The following is a 16,187-nucleotide window of genomic DNA, read 5'->3' as shown; positions in this document are numbered from 1 at the left end:
TTCAGGATCTCTCTCAATTGCCTTTCCCTTTTCAGGGAGTCTGATGAATATTGGCTGTTTTTTTTAGCATCTCTTCTTCAGGTAGAGCTGAAGTAAGAGGAAGAACTGAAGCACATCTATGAAACAGGCTGGAAATGTCATTAATTCTGATTAAAACTAGCACATCTGAGGTCATTTGCAAGACACTGTCCTTGTGAGGATAATTTCAAGACCACAGTAGTCTTGGTAAGGACCTTCTGAAGTCCATAAAGTGAAACTTCTGGACTCTCCATCAGGAGCTGCAAGATTCACTTTTCAATTATGGATGTATTTATCCTTATGCAATCTCTGACAGGAAGGGAAAGTAAGTTATTAGAGCTATTTTACACACATGGAACTATGGAAAAGAGTGACTAAATGTCCTCTCTAACGTTAATCAGGTAATCTGTGGCATTACAGAGAATTGTACTCTATTCCGGATGCTGCCAAAGACATTCTGCCATCCTTCCTCTGACCAAACCTACCTAAGTCCTGACGAATGGCTACGTGGGTATATATTTTCAGACAGGTTTTTTTTAGCATTTTCATATTGTACAGAAGAATCATAGGTAAAACATAAGCAGAAATAGTCAGACTTCAACTCTCATGGCATAAATTACACTGACGGCAATTTGACTTTAACTCCCATCTGTACTGTCGCGCCCTACCCACAGGCATGAGTCATACTAAGCAATAAATAATAGCTAAATCCGTCTCCTGCCTCGATGGGTGATTTTGGAGGATTTTCTCTCTGCATACGCATGAACTATGGTGGTATATGCTGGTGATGGATTATAGTTGTTAATTTTTGGAGCTGAAGATTTTTCATCATTAACGTCCAACCTGAACACAGAAATTTATTAGGCTGTTTGGGAGCACAGCCTTCTCACTGCTTTGTATTGGCATGCCTAGTTACACTTATTTTGGAAATTTTACTGGCTAAAGGCAACATTAAATTCCAAGACTGGCTACTGCAGCTGCTGTTATGCCTTTTCCTCTCCCTTCCTTTCTGTCCTCCACCCTTTCACATCCACCTCCTCGTCCTAGCTCCTTTGCTATATGTTGTATCCTGTGGTTGTTTTCACTTGTTCTTTGAGCCCTGCAGTATGTGCTCCTTGTTTCAGTGGTTTCCTCTTTCCTTCTTCTTCCTCACCTATTCAACAGAGGGATTGAAGGTTGTTTTGGAAGAAGACTGTGACACAGTAGACCACCTGTAGCAAGGCAGAGAACCACAGGACTTTGGGCAGTCAGGATGCTGCCCAGGCTTAAGGTCCTGTGTAAATGAGCTGCTCGAGCAAAGAACTATCCTATAAGAAGAAGAAAGGAATATGGGATGCCTAGGAAAAAAACACCCCAAGTAATCCACCTTTCCAAGCTTTTGAGCAGCCTACTATGTGTCCTTAAAGTAGCCGCACTCTGTTTCTGCAAGATAGTATACAGAAAGTGCCAGGGGCCCTTTTGAGTTGAAAGCCTCCATATGGATATAAAATATGAGTATAAATTTAACACTGCTGTATGTGAGGTCTTGTGTTATCCTTTAAGTCAGTGCCAACATACTCCAGACCCTATGGCAATTTTAGTTTGCATGTCTAGTCAGTGAAAAAAAAAATCTATTTTTGTGATTTTCTGCAAGATGCTTGTGTCAAAAGCAGATTCTTCAAAGATCCAGCCATCTGAGACATTCGTGGTGCAGTTCCCAGCTAGGATAGGCTATGGAAATCACTTACTGACAGGAAAAAAAAATCACTTTGTAACCATGTTTTGTTTGTGCTGCAGTGATATATGTAATGCACATGGTGAATTTGATAACCAGATAGCCGAGTCTGTTAAATGATCCTGGATGCTACAAAGTTCAGGTCTTCTCAGCACTGTCTCATACCAGTCAAAATGCTATGAAAACAGATACAGCAAAAGCACTTGCTCCAGTACTTTCCCTGCTAAATAACCTTGAAGGTAGTCTCAGAGTGAACATCTCTTTAAATCTGCTGCTGCTTGCACTTGTATTTCTCCACAGGCAAGGTGCATAATGAACAGTGTATTTGCAATTTTGAAAGCTTTTGTGGCTACAAAAACAATTGTATTGGAGAGCTTATGTAAAAAAGAAAGAGACTGAATTTAGGCTGAGAACCAGCCCTCTTATTTGATCGAAATTTTAGCATTGTAATAACTGTGCTTCATAAGACTTTAGCGTCGAGCACCCTGCAGGGAAACATAAATAACAAACCCATTAAAGAGCATTATGGAAGCATAAGGTTGGCTGTGACTGCGACAGGCTGAGGCACGGGGGATTTCTTGGAATGAATTTGAATTCTGGGGTGGCTGGTGCCTTCCTATGCTTCACTGGAGCTGGCAAGCAACCGTCTCTAGAGACCAATGCCTGAGCATCTTGGGCTAGGAAAAGTCTGTTCCCAATAGCAGGAGCTGTTTCTTACAGGGAGCTCTCTCAGCCTGCGGAAATCTCTGTGCCAAAGCCATCCTTAACGTGGCCAATATTCTGGTAGAAAATAAGAGAAAACAACCTTGCAATGGCTGTTATGAAATGCATAGCATGATTTTGTCCTCCTGTATCCTGTTCAGGGGGAGGTTCGTGGGCCCTAAAGCAATGGGAAGGTGATCATGGACAATAGCTGACAATGCTGTTCAGTATCTACAACACTACGGTTGTTTCCCATTTGAGATGGCAATCAAGGAGACATTGCATCCTGGCCACAGCAGCATGGCAACTCTGGGCAAAGAGTGACTTTGTGGGACAACTACACTAGGAACACGTTAACTTTATGCAGCCAAAGGAGAGGGGGGAACTTCTGGTGTCAGCACGGGCCTGGCAGGGCAGAAAGATGAGAAGGATAGGAGCAGGGAGTGCTGGGGGAAATGCACACAGCAGACTGCTCTATTAGCAAGAAGTAATAGAAAGAATGAGGTATTTAATAAAGATACTTGCTCAAATAAAATTCCCTTCTGAAAGAAAGCAAAATTTAGAAATCACTCAGGGTTGTGACTGCTTTCATGCCGCTGTCACTGGAGCAAATCTATTCATAACAGCCATGTATTAATGAATTAGTTAATTAAGTGGCTCATTATTTAATAACACAGATTGCAAGTGTGATGAAATAAAAGTCCCCTTTATAGCTAGAGGCACATCTTTGCCAATAAGCTCTACAGTTCATTGTTAATCAGGCATGGTTGCTGTCTGACACAGGCAGAATTTGCTGAATTGCAGGCAGTTTGTTTCAGAGGTTACTTCTAACACATCTCTGGGAACTTGCCAGGGTCCCCAAGCCCAACAAGGTTAGGCCTAATAAGCTGTCTAAGGGCAAATAGACGTGGAAACCCCCAAACTTGTTAGAGGTCACCAAGGCGCTGTTGTTTCTGAACCTACACTAAATTTCCTATTGGTTTATACTGCCAGGTTCAATGAGATGTTGGTTTATTAATAAGAATTAAAGCCTTGGAGAGTCTAGCTCTCTATGATCTTCTAAAAGAGAAGAACATAAGAGAAACACAGGTTAGCTATTTGCCGTTGACATGGATGCCCCTGGGGAAGATTCTTGGGTTACATCTATACTGGGAGATTGGTATCCAGGTCAGGGTTTGTGCCTCAGCTCCAGCTCAACTTCACATGAGGATAAGATTTGTGGGGTGCTAGTCCTCAAATTTATCTTGGTCATCATATGAAAGACAGCTGGGTGCAAAGGTTTAAGGCTGAGCCTTAAACAGGGGAACTGTGAGCGCTGCCTAGATATTATGATAATGGAAGAGGAGAAGGGAGAAGAAGTATCTAAGAGAGGTTTAGAGACCACTATTTTTTTCTCGTGTAGAAGATTCTTAACCTCAATAAGCTGGCCAAATTCCAGTTCAGGCATATGCATTTCTAAGTTGCCTTTGGGTAAATTATCATCTCCAGAAAACTCTGGTGCTTGAAAGCAGACATTCTTCCCCCACTAGTCCTCCTGCTGTGATTCTCTCCCCATCATCCATGATTTTGTTCTTTTCCCCTTCACCTCCTTCCCCTCTGACTAAGCGCTCAGCTGTGATTTTTCCCTCCTTTTGCTTCTTGAAGCAAGTTTGTTCATCATTTATTAGCTGCCATACTTTTATACCATCTGTCTCAACTCATTATCCATATTCAGCTTGTCAAACTGAACTTTTATGGCCTTTCTCTGAAATCCTAATGTGTAGTCTGTCCCTCCTCATACAGCTTTGTGCTGCTAAGCCATTGCTTCCCCACTCCTGCTGTTGGAGTGTATCTTCTCTGTATCTCACAAACATTCAACTTACTATTCTGTGCCCATAACTTCATGAAAGCTGTTTATTCTGCTTGGCTGATGCTTGTTCCTTGTTTCATCTGCTGCATATTCACTGTGCCAGCTTGCTGCAGCACACACTGTCTTAGGAATGTCCTTTAAAGCATCTTCACCAAAAGAATAGCAGGCTTTGAAACACAATCTCCCCTTAACAGTCTGGGAGACTTTCTGTCACTCAGTTCAAAACGTAACATGGTGGATTACAAGTTAAGTTCATCCCACAGTGCTGTGAAAGTCACCACCACGTAAAGTAATTGTATTTTGTGGCCTGATGTGCTGGAAACTAGAAATCTCCCACAATGCTCTATGGATGGGGGAAGCAAAAAAATCTGCACCAGAAATTGGGGTTTCTGATGTATGTTCCTGCATAGCATAGGAGGTTTTCGAGTCTCACAGGTTAGTCACTGCATCAAGAGGATACCTCATCTTTTAGTTATCTTTTGCATGTCCTTAATACAGAAGGCTACAGCAAGAACCGAAGACAAACTGTATCTGTCTATGCTTATTTCTTTGGGATGCTTTGATCAGAGCATGGCTCTAACAGGAACAATACATCAAAACTTCAGGTATAATGTGTGTATAGAAAAACTACTTTTACTGATGACAAGCAGCAATGAATACTGAGGATCTCTGTTCCTTCAACCACATTTTCCAGAATCATCAGAATTGAATAAAGATGGAACTGCAACATTTCTTTGAAAAATGCCTCCAACTCTTGTTCCCCATTCATATCAGAAGATGTTGCTTTCTATTTACCCTTTATAGGCCTACCTTGCCATTTTCATTTGTACTGAATAGAAGCTTGTACAGTGTTACCTAGTATGAAAAAGTGTAATGGCAATAGAGCACTATGGCCAGATTCTTACTTAATGTAAATCAGGATAGCTCAATCAAAAATAACTGAAATACTGGTGTTCATACCACATCCAGCTCTGCCCCCAAGTTTGTGAGCTATTGTAAAAGCCTTATTTTCCAGCTTTGTATTTCCCTTCATAGAAACTACTTTGCTGTAGCAAAGTAATGCATGACTCCGCCACCAGGCCACATTGCAGCAGCTTTTGTGCCATGATGGAATAAAATATGTGCAGTATGCACTGGCACAGAAATGTGTAAACACCACCATAGATCAATAGAGATTATCCAGAAACTGTAAGATGACTTAAGTTCAATAGACTCTGTAGCAGTTAATTTTGAACTAAAATGTTTTCCTTCTTAAAGAATTTATCTGATCTGCCGGTAGCACACTAAATTGCTTGGGCTCTGTTTTCCCTACATTTCTCAGTATACCAGCATTGCATCAGCACCAGTCTCCTTCCTTTCCATAGCATGGACAAAGTGAATAAATGAGTTTCGTTCCAGAGATCTCAGCAGCGTCTCAGGGCAAATCAATGATTTTACACTGAACAGAGGACTTTTACCTACGTGTCCTACCTGTGCTGCAGGATAGCAATCATTAGGTGCCCCCTGTAGTGCTGAAAACCAGTTCTGTGAACCAGATAATATCGAGTCAATGACTTTCAAATATCTTGCTCTTCTTTTAACTTATAGCTACTGATACAGAATCTGTAGTGCAGGTAGTGTGCTTAATAAGCTCCATGGAGAGTTTTTGAACCTGTGCTTCCATCAGAATAACTGCTTAACAAAACAAAACAAAAAAAGTCTCGGGAGAAACTTGCTTTTATTTTTAGTTTTCACTTAATTCAGTGCTTTTCTGTGAAGCTCTAACAAAAGACACCACTTTATCCAGAGTTCAAAGCAAACTCTTTTTTAAGGTAGGCCCTGTTACAGACATGGATGATGCAGCTTTGATCTTTTACTCTCCTGTTGTATAGGCCCAGTTAGCCTCCCTTAAGTATTTGCAGCCACAGTTGGTTTTTGTAACCTTTAACACATAGCTTTGCTCCTGCAAATTTTATCTTGATATGTCCACACATATAAAAATGGTGTCTTTGCTAGCAAAGGAGCTCCTCATTGCTTCCAGCTACCATGGCAGTGATTAAGAAACTAAGAAAACTTATGCACTTGCCTGGATTTTTCTGAGCAAGAACAGCAAATGTAGCAGAAAACAGGCCTAAGAAATTAAATCTGGAGCTAACGTTCCTCCAGATTCAAGGGGTTTCCAGCCTAGGATTGAGATATGATCCTTTCTCAAGACTGTTTGATGACTATGGTTTCCTTTTGACATTAACTCAGGTCAGATTCATTGCAAGGACAGGTTTCCCTTCAAATCTTGTGGAAGTGGAGAGGCAAGAGGAGGAATCAGAAGGAATCAGAGGATGTATATTTTCACTTCTCTGTCTACTGCCATATATAAACTTCTATCCCAAGGGCTGACTTGTCCTTCCAAAAAAAGAGATCAGATCTTCAGCTAGTTATATTCCACTGATTCACTGACTGGTGTTCAATAACTGTGGTTTGGAGCTGAGAACATCCTATTGGAAAGTCCCCAGGGACTCATTTGCCATCACCACCATGTGACTAGAATATTTAATGGAAAGAGAAATGAAGGAAAGTGACTGCTGAAAAACTGCAAGAAGTGTGACCTATTTTGATATGATTCCCCTCATAATTCACCCCCACACACACATAATCAGTGGTGATGATGTTTTAGATTGGGTGATGTTCCCTATAGCCAGCTTTGCCTGAAAGTGTTTCAGAATCATATGGTCTAAGACTTTTCCCCTGTCTGGTTATTATTTTGGCAGAGAAATAAGGTTTCAAAAATCAAGCAAGAATTAGTAAGGATTAGGGCTAAGCTCTAGCAGAGATGGCCTGAGATTGGTTTATAATGCTCAGATGTGAAGGTGAGAGCTGCTGTTATTACTAAGCAATAGTATCATACCACTGTTTTTCTACATTTTGTGGATCCGTAATCTGCCAGGGCTTCCATCCTTCCCTGGCCTTTCCATACGTGTTCTGTCCTCCTTCACTGTGGTCTGAGCTCCTCTAACCTGGGCTCCAAGAGGGGTTGCATGCAGCAGTTTTCCCAGCTGCTGCTTTGCATGGACGGCGCAGCTCTAGACAGCAGTGACCTTGCAGGAAAGCAGGTACAGCCGGGCAGCTACTCCCTCGGGGGCAGTGGCAGCCCCTGCCTTCCTGTGAGGGGCTATGGAGGGTGAGACAACCTGCCGCCCTGAGCCTGCAGGGGTTCGGCAGGGGTAACCCACCAAGGACCACTCACTGACTTCTACCTCCCACATGTGCCAGTAGCTCCTGCAGCCCCTGCCCTCCCTCAGGAAGGAGAGCGTTGCAGGAGCAGCTCTGGCTGTGACGGGAACCCTTTCCCTCGAAGCACGATTTTCACTTGGACTGTTGAACCCTCTCCCTGCTCCCAGACTTCTGATTTCACTTGGTTTCTACTCCTTTGCCTTAGAAGCCTCCTCATTCCCTTTTTCTAACTTCAGGCACATATATATTCTCTCCAGATCCTGTGACTTTTCCCTCTACAGAATCCTTGCCAAGAATCCAGGCTTGCCATCTGCCCAGGAAAATGATGATATGGCTCAGCTCTCTTCTGGATATTGAATGATGTAGCTGGAGCAGCAATGTTAACATTAGTGAGAAAGAATAATCGGAGCCCCTTGGAAGCAAGGCTGTTTCCTACCCCACAGCATAGAGGTTGACAGAAAAAGCCAGTTTTTCGAATCCTGCATTTTTGATGAAGAAGTCTCAGTTTCAACAAATGCCTCTAATAAAAAATGGATAAAATGTCTGACATGCTGGCATTTCCTAAATTAAATGTTTGTTTTCAGTTTGAAACAACTCTTCATGCTGATTTTTAGTTGTTATGATGAAAAGGGCAACCTTTTGCAGTAAGCAAGATGAAACATTTTAATGGACCTGATCTGAAAGTATTTTTGTGGATCATGGGGTTGCAGACTGATTTTTGAGATTTTTTTTATTTTATATACCTTTTGGAAAGAGGGAAAAGTTTCAGCCTTCCTCCAATCTCCTGTGCAATGGTAGCCCCATACTACATGTGGTTGTATCAGCAGTTATAATTCAGCAGATGTTATTGAAAAGACCTGTTTGTTAGGCACTAAACACAATGCCCTACAGATGTGAAGCCAAGCTATCCCTAACATTAAGGCTATGGCCCTGACTTCTCCCAGGCAGCACTCTCCTGTTTGAAAATAGTGGAGAACCTCTCTCAGGCTGTGCTTTTTAGGCCCTGATATCAACTCATCTGTGAGTCACCAGGGCAGAGGGGGAGGTTGGAGAGAGCCACAGACAATTTCAAAACACGCGCCTGCTGTCTAAATGGGAACAGACACAGCAGCCCAAACAGGAGGGAAACGACTGTCATTCTTCATTCTGACAAAATGGAATAAATGATCTGAAGCATCCGGGAAGCTCCCTGAAGATTAGGCTTTTCAAGCAAAATCACTAACAACAATTTGAGAAATACCTTCTCCTCCTTTCCTTCTCTACTTGGAGGGCAAGAGGTTCATGAGAATTATGCAGATGAGTTTTGGGGTTTAGAGCCCTTTCCAGCAATGAATTGCCTGTTATTGCCTTTCCTGAAACAGAGGCAATGCAGGTCCTTAATTTATTTAAGGTGGAAATATTCCTGAGCAGGTCAATAAAACAGAAGACGTCCATATGGAGCACTGAAAAGAGAGACTACAGCAGATCTGCATGCCTTTGCAAGGGTACTTGGGACTCCTGGGTTTTGCAGTGGGAAGATAGTCACTGAAAAAGGAGAGACTCACATCTGGGTTGAGGAAAATGGAGAGGTGAGGCTGGAGTGGCCTTTTTGCAAAGGGACAGAGCAAGTGCTGCCCAGGCCATTCTTAAAAAGTATTTCAGATCCTGCATTACAGAGAAACCTATTTCAGTGTTTCACTCAAGCTATTATCCCTCCAAACAGGGGGAAAACAACAGTTTTTGTGGTTAAAAAAGAAGTGAGGTTGGGCTGAAAGATGTCTGGGGTCAGCGAACACCTGATGAGGACTCTGGGGAAATCATTTAATTTTGCTGAGCCTCATCTGTGAACTAGGGAACATAGGGACCTCTTTTCTCCCATGGATGGTTTATTTAGGCTTTTGGGGGCTCAAGTTTCTATCTCCTCATATAGCCGCAGTTGCAAGGAATTTAAATAACCAATCTGCAATTCATACCAGAAAAATCTGTGCCATTCCCATTTGCAAAAGGCCGGGGGGGGGGGGGGGGGAAGAGGGCCTGGAAAAACACCAAGAAGCCAAGCAGCTCTCCCAAGACTGCTCAGACAGTCTGTAGTACAGAGTTATACCCTGAACACAGTAACACTTTCCCTCCACCTAGCAAAACAGCATTCAGACCTTGCTACAGTCCTTGGTCTAATAGTATTTGTGTAACTAAGTTGTCTGAAATCCAGGATACTGCTCCCTCGGGAGCTGTGAGTACTCAAGCATCTCTCAAAATCTGGTACTTCGCACATACAAATGGATCCATTATTGCATCCTCATTAATAGTCTGAGATTAGAACATCACAAAACCCTGTATGCACCATTTCCTTTCTCCTAACCACCAAGGGAAAATTCCTTCCAGGCTTTTTTTTTTTTTTTTTTTTTTTTTTGACAACCAGCTTTGTGACTGCAGAGTGCCTTTATGGCCACTGGAGAATCTGGGCACCTTCCCATTGCTGCTAGCAGAAAGCAGCTCTGGGGGTGAGGATGTTTTGCCAAAGGAGCTGTCCTTCAGGCGGGATAATAAACTGCTCTGCCATCTGCTTTGTGGGGATTATTCTAGTGGATGCTAGAGACTCTTGAAAACATTTTTGTCATGCCCCTGCACTGCTCCTTAACACTGCATCCTTTGCATTCATATAACCTCCCTCTTCACCTTTTGAGTTTGAAAGTTTTTCCTTTTTAGCATGAAAAGACAAAGAAGATCTGGATTTCAGCTCCTACTGTTGGCTCTCTCCCCACTACATACAAATGTGCACCCACAGCTCCATTCAACCCTGGCTCCCACAAAATAATCCTCCTCTCTTTCCCAGAAACTCGTTCATGCACCAAGACTCAGCATGTCTTAGGAAATCATCTCTCCGCAACCAGTCTGCTCACTGATTTGCTCTAAGGACTGCTCTCTAATAGTGCTCAGCTCTCCAGCAAGCCCTAGACTCCTTTTATACTTTCTTCATTTGCTGTCAGGCTGTTTTTCTGCTGTTCTTAAAAGAAACTACCCCAGCTGTATTCCCTCCAAGCCCTACTACCCTTTAGCCAACAGTTCATCACCTGAGCTTTTCAGGCACCTCCCTTATATGCATTTTCACAGGTGCAGGTGTTTAGCAGCACTTTTTAAAGGTCTCTTTCCCTGGGTAAAAGGTTTTTGTTGTGGGTGTTTGTAGGGTTGTGGGTTGCTGTTTTAGGTTGCAGGACTCAAGTGACTTAATTGCTGGGTAAGTACGCAACATCCAAACTGACTATAGAGCTAATAGGTGCAAGAAAGCTCTAAGGTGAATAGTGTATGCTGAAGAGTTGATGCAGGCTAAATTATAGCATGAGAGATAGAGGACCAAGTGAAGGATGTTTGTTTACTGGTATCAGGATAATTGCTGAGGTGGGTTGTTTGGTGGGGAAATAAGATCAAAGTAAATATTGAAGCAGACTTAAGAGGAAAAGCTATAGTGCAGGAAATAGAGGAGGAAAAAGCAAGGTAATGCATTGAGAAATAAAGTATTATGAAGAGTTGCAACCTGGGAAGGGAACTGTGTTCCCAGTTACTTAAAACTTCTGTCACTATCCTGGTGTATTAAGGATAGAGTTTAACACCCCCTTGAATGTGTTACTTTGGAGAGAACCAGAATGAGGCTTTCCTGCCTCTGCTGCTTTCTCTCTTTCCCTCTCCCTCCTGCCCTGCGCTTTCTCCCTTGGGGAACCTTGCATCTGTCTTCTGTTTAAACCTTGCTTGCATGTCTTGAAGCAGCAACTGTTAGTTTTAAAGGGCTCAAGGCTGTGATAGGCTCAATGTGATTTGTATATTTGTCAAAACTCTTGTGTATCACTGCAAGGTATAATTACAGAAATCTAGGCCTTGATTCCTTACAAGATGTCATGTTTTATCATCTAAATGCTAAATGGGGCTGTTAATATGAGTAAATGCAGCTCAGCTTGAGTGAAAGGGTGTTAAAGAATCAGGTCTAGAGTGAATCAGCCTGTGTATAGGTGGCAATAAAAGAAGGCAAGTAGTATGCAGTGTGTAACTGAAGTATTTAAGAGCTCCAAGTTGCAGCCTGCTTCTGGGTGCCTTGCTCTGCATGGTTACTGCCCCTTCTCTTAGGGGCACTCCACAAACATCTATCCTACAAAGTGAATAGTAACCAAAGACATTATTTGCCAAGACTTGTTTTCAGTGTGGCATGTTCTTCCTGACACAGATGGCTGTCACAGGTCTATAAGACTCATCAGATAATTCTCTTATTTCCTCTGCTGCCTATGATGCCTTACAGTAGAAACAATTTTGCTGCATCAGTGCAAGAGCACTTATGCTTAAATAGATCTTCTCCAAGTTTGTCATCTTCTGCACTTCTGTTAGCGCAGGAAGCAGAAAGCCCAGCTTCCTGCCTTGGCATCTTAGAGTAGGAAAAGTTTTCTAGTGATTGGTCTTCTGGAACATACTTTTACCTTTTGAAAAGTCTAAGTTCTGTGGATGACTTGAGATATTATGAGATCTGTTGATTAATCATTAATATTAATTTCATTTCCTAAGACTGATTTTCAATCTACTTTTGCAGCAGCCAGAACAGGACAAGAACAGTGAGATCACTGCATTTTTCTGCTCTGTCATTTGAGGTACCTTTGAAACATAACCTGCCAATAAATGACACCTGAAGATTTTCAAAGCAAGGTCTAATGCTCCTTAGCACATTTTTTTCTTTCTTTAAAAATAATTTTTAAAAAAGCTTTTTCCCTAGTTTTCAAAAGAATGTCTCTGTGGAACTACATTTCTATTGCCTTGGAGAACACAGTGTTCACTCATGGCACAAATCTTTGTGTAATCAAGAAAGTTACCTCAAAGATGGGAGGTTTTGAGACTCAAAGGTCCTTAAGGAGTTTTTAACTATTAATGGTGATGCTCCAGCATTGAAACAATATCTGTAAAAAACCATTTAAAGTCTTCCAATGGCTGACAAATGTATTAACTCCCTTGTATATTAATACTTTGCCCTGGATGCAAATGTTTCTTTTTATTGTTACATGCGCTATAGTCTCTTGATCTTTCTAACTTAATCAGAATACTTTTTTTAATTCATTGATTCCTCTCTTCAGTCCTGGAAAAATGCCTTGTTGCCTTTTTTAACTTGATGCAAAATGTATCCTGTGATTCAGCAAAAGGAAAGGGAACAGGGAACACATTGAATGCAGTGACAAATGGCAGAAGGGTCAGAGCGGTCAGAGCAAAGGAAGATGCTCTGTCAGGACCTGCAGAGGCAATGTCATAATTATGTGCTGTAAATTTATATGTAGCCAAACAGAAATGCAGAGGGCAGATTTTATGAAGTTTCTTGGAGAAGCTCACATGAGCAGTATAGACCAGGCATGGCCATGACTCCAGCAGGTAGAGGGAAAGGGACCAGGCCTCTGCTCTTCCTTTTATCCTGAACTTTTGAGTCACCTGTATGAGCATTTTGTGAGAGTGCTTCTACTGAATTTCTCATCTGGAACCATTTTAGCTATGTTACTTTTTAATCCATACTGTGTAAAATCCTGAAGCACACTATTAGCATATTATCTACAGTACCAATTTCAATGCCAAACATGCATGTGTACACATCTGCGTACGTCTGCCTACCCAAGTTGTTTCGCAGCTCATTTACACTTTAAATTTTGAGCTAGTTGCCTAAATAAAGTGAAGTCTACATTTTGTGCATGCCTGCTCTATATTGACTCTGCTGGTATGACTCAGTTTTCCACACAAGTCTCCTCTCAAAATCCTTGTCAACAGCTGTGTGCAGCAACAAATGCAGTGGAGCACTGGGGCGGCAGCTGGCTGAAAATGAAAGATAATGGAAGTCAGGTGTCCAAGATGAGTGTTTAGATGTGACTTGGCTTCCCTTGGTTTTCCCTGCAGAGCAGTGATTCCATATTAACTTAATTTTTTACTCTGTGAAAATCATCCTGCACTGATGGAAGAACGATGCTTGGTGTGACTTTATTTTGGCAGACATAGCTTGTCACTTCCACATCTGTTGCACAGGCAGGGAGACACTGGTGGGGGTGGGGGGAAAAACTCCATTAAATAAAACTAAATTTGGGATCTGGATGAAAAAGAAATCCAAGCTCATATTTTGTGTCATTGTGATGTTAGCCAGTCATCGGTACTGAGGATGGGTGTGCTTGGGGTAGATAGACAGAAATATCTGTAGTAACCTGAAAGCTCTGTTCAAGCAACCCCACTCTGTATTGTTCTGCTCTCTGTAGAAATCAGCATTGCATCTGGGAGACAGGATTTCTAGGAATGCCGGAGTCTGGGACCAGACGTTGTTTTAGGCCCTACTTTAGGTTTCCACTTAGATTACATAGTAATCTTTAGTGCCCTTTTATGTACTAAGGCTTTGGGTTCTCCCTGTTCTGAAGAGGCAATAATGTTCCCCAAATACTGTGTTGCCATTTTTTTGAGATGGAAAAGTGTGTTTTCAAAATGCTGGGCATAAACTCAAGCTTACCGCTTTCTCACTGCTATTGTTTCCTCTTTCTCAGGACATGACCTTCACCACCAGGATGAATCAGGAAAAACCTGCCAAATCCTCCTAGCTCCCTAGCTGTACAATTTGCTGTTCTCTTACTGTTCACCACTCAGTAGCCTCATCTCTTCCCACCCAAAGGAAGGAAGAAACCAGCAAGTCACAAATGACAGCTGAAAAGTGAAACATCAAAAGCTGTGTGAGACACTCTTAAAGGAAAAAACTACAGTACTTCTCCATCCAAGCCTGGGAAACTGTGTGACATCAATTACAAAGAAGATATGTTCAAGTAACCAATACCAGAAATTGAACAAATAAATACATACATATATATTAGAGTATCTACACACGGTCTAGAGCATTTAGAAATCTACATTCAGAATGGATGATGGATACAGAAATACAAACCTCTATCAAGGCAGCAGGGACATAGGAAGGGAGACAAACCAAGTCTCAGATGACTATAGGTACCAGGATGGTACCTATGAAGGCTATGCACCCAATGATGGCTACTACCGCGGTGGGGATGAATCTGCTCATGAAGAAGATGCCCAGAGTGATGTTACAGAAGGCCATGATGAAGATGATGAGGTCTATGAGGGGGAGTACCAGGGAATTCCACACCCAGATGATATTAAAGCCAAGCAGAAGAAGAGAGCCCCTGAAGCGGCTGATGAGTACAGAGACCATGCTGATCTTATGGCAGAGAGGATGGAGGACGAGGAGCAGCTTGCCCACCAGTATGAGAACATCATTGAGGAATGTGGCCATGGACGCTTCCAGTGGACACTTTTCTTTGTTTTAGGATTGGCACTGATGGCAGATGGAGTGGAGGTGTTTGTGGTTGGATTTGTTCTGCCCAGTGCTGAGAAGGATATGTGCTTATCCAGTTCGAACAAAGGGATGCTCGGTAAGTGCCACTTGCAAACAGCTCTTGTTACACAGTAGGCAGTACCTAAAACATCTTATTCTAGTGACTGGCTGATTTCAGGATCTTCTGGTGACCCCTTTCTTGTTTTGTGTGTCATGAGCAGGCACAGTTGGATGGATCTGATTTAAGAGGGGTTTTGCATGCTGTTGAGAAGGCAGCTACTCAAAAGCAAGAGACTTGCACCACATCTCAGCCCACCTCCTGAACATGTTATGGCCCCAGCACTGGCAGCTGCAGGCAGAGTCTGAATGAACTGGGCAGCCTGCAGTCAGCAGGTCCACAAGGCAAAACTCTTAGGGGTGATCAGAAACAAACGTGGGAGGTTAAAGGTGGCATTTCCTACCTGGGCATCTAGTGACTTTCAATGCTTTTAGAAACTAAAGTGTAATGAGACATCCACAAACAGTACTATCCAAGTATGACGGATATAACAGCTAAATGTCTGTTTGCTCTGGATCACTTGGCAGGCTGTCACATTGTGGCTCCCAGTGCTTCCCTGTTCTCCAAAGTTCTTCACTTTGTCTAGCCTCCCCTTTTCTTTAGTCCAAAGTCCCAATGAGCAGATCAGTTGTGCTGCCAGTTTCTTTTGCATGTTAAATTCTCAGCCAGAGCTATTTGCTAATGTGTACTGGGCCAGAAGTTGCCTATGGAGATTTCTTCTTAGGTCTGTGGAATAAAATTAATGTTTTGCTTGGGGATTAAAGGATCAGGCTACTCCCAACATCCAGTTTGCATCACCATTGACACCTCCCTGTGGTCAAAATACGAAGGCTTAGTTATTGTGACTGAGACTGGGCGGAACAGTTTGGAGGAACAATTTTTTCCCTCTGCACATTATAAAAAATATGGTATGAAGTCTCCCAGATATCTAAGAATTGGGAAAGCATCCAGCATGCCTCATAGTGAGAATAAGCCATGCAGTTGTACAGCCCATCTGGAAGACAGACAAAGTAGCTCTTGGAAGAACATTTTAGGAAGGGAAATAGTGTGTCTGGATGGATGTGTACAAGGGTCATAGGGAAATCATCAGTAGTTCATGCATTCTGGCCTAGAAGCCCTGCCTGACTCAAAGTAAATGCAGATTTTGAATTAGACCCTGAGCCTCGACTCCATTCTATTTGTATTACTTTCTTGTGGCACAGATGATCATTATCCTTATATAGAGCTCTCATCTTGGTGTACCTCAGGTCTCAAACACTTTTCCTTTTTTCCTTCTGTTTCTTTTTTCTTCTCTGGACTTGGGGATCAGGATATTTACTTCCACAGT

General features: G+C 42.3%; 1 protein-coding gene across 2 annotated transcripts in view; it reads left to right on the top strand.

Annotated features, from left to right (window-relative positions):
- Positions 1 to 16,187, top strand: part of SV2B (synaptic vesicle glycoprotein 2B) — a 73,840-nt gene that overhangs the window by 25,220 nt on the left and 32,433 nt on the right. For both annotated transcript variants that reach the window (XM_026104368.2, XM_064517207.1), the window contains exon 2: positions 14,006 to 14,899. In XM_026104368.2, the coding sequence (XP_025960153.1) occupies positions 14,371 to 14,899 (529 nt within the window). In that variant the 5' untranslated portion in view covers positions 14,006 to 14,370. The remainder of the gene's footprint in view (positions 1 to 14,005; positions 14,900 to 16,187) is intronic.

Source organism: Dromaius novaehollandiae, chromosome 10 (genome assembly GCF_036370855.1).
Source record: "Dromaius novaehollandiae isolate bDroNov1 chromosome 10, bDroNov1.hap1, whole genome shotgun sequence".
NCBI lineage: Eukaryota > Metazoa > Chordata > Aves > Casuariiformes > Dromaiidae > Dromaius > Dromaius novaehollandiae.
Note: the sequence above shows the minus strand (reverse complement) of the source record. Positions and strands in the feature narration are given on the sequence as shown.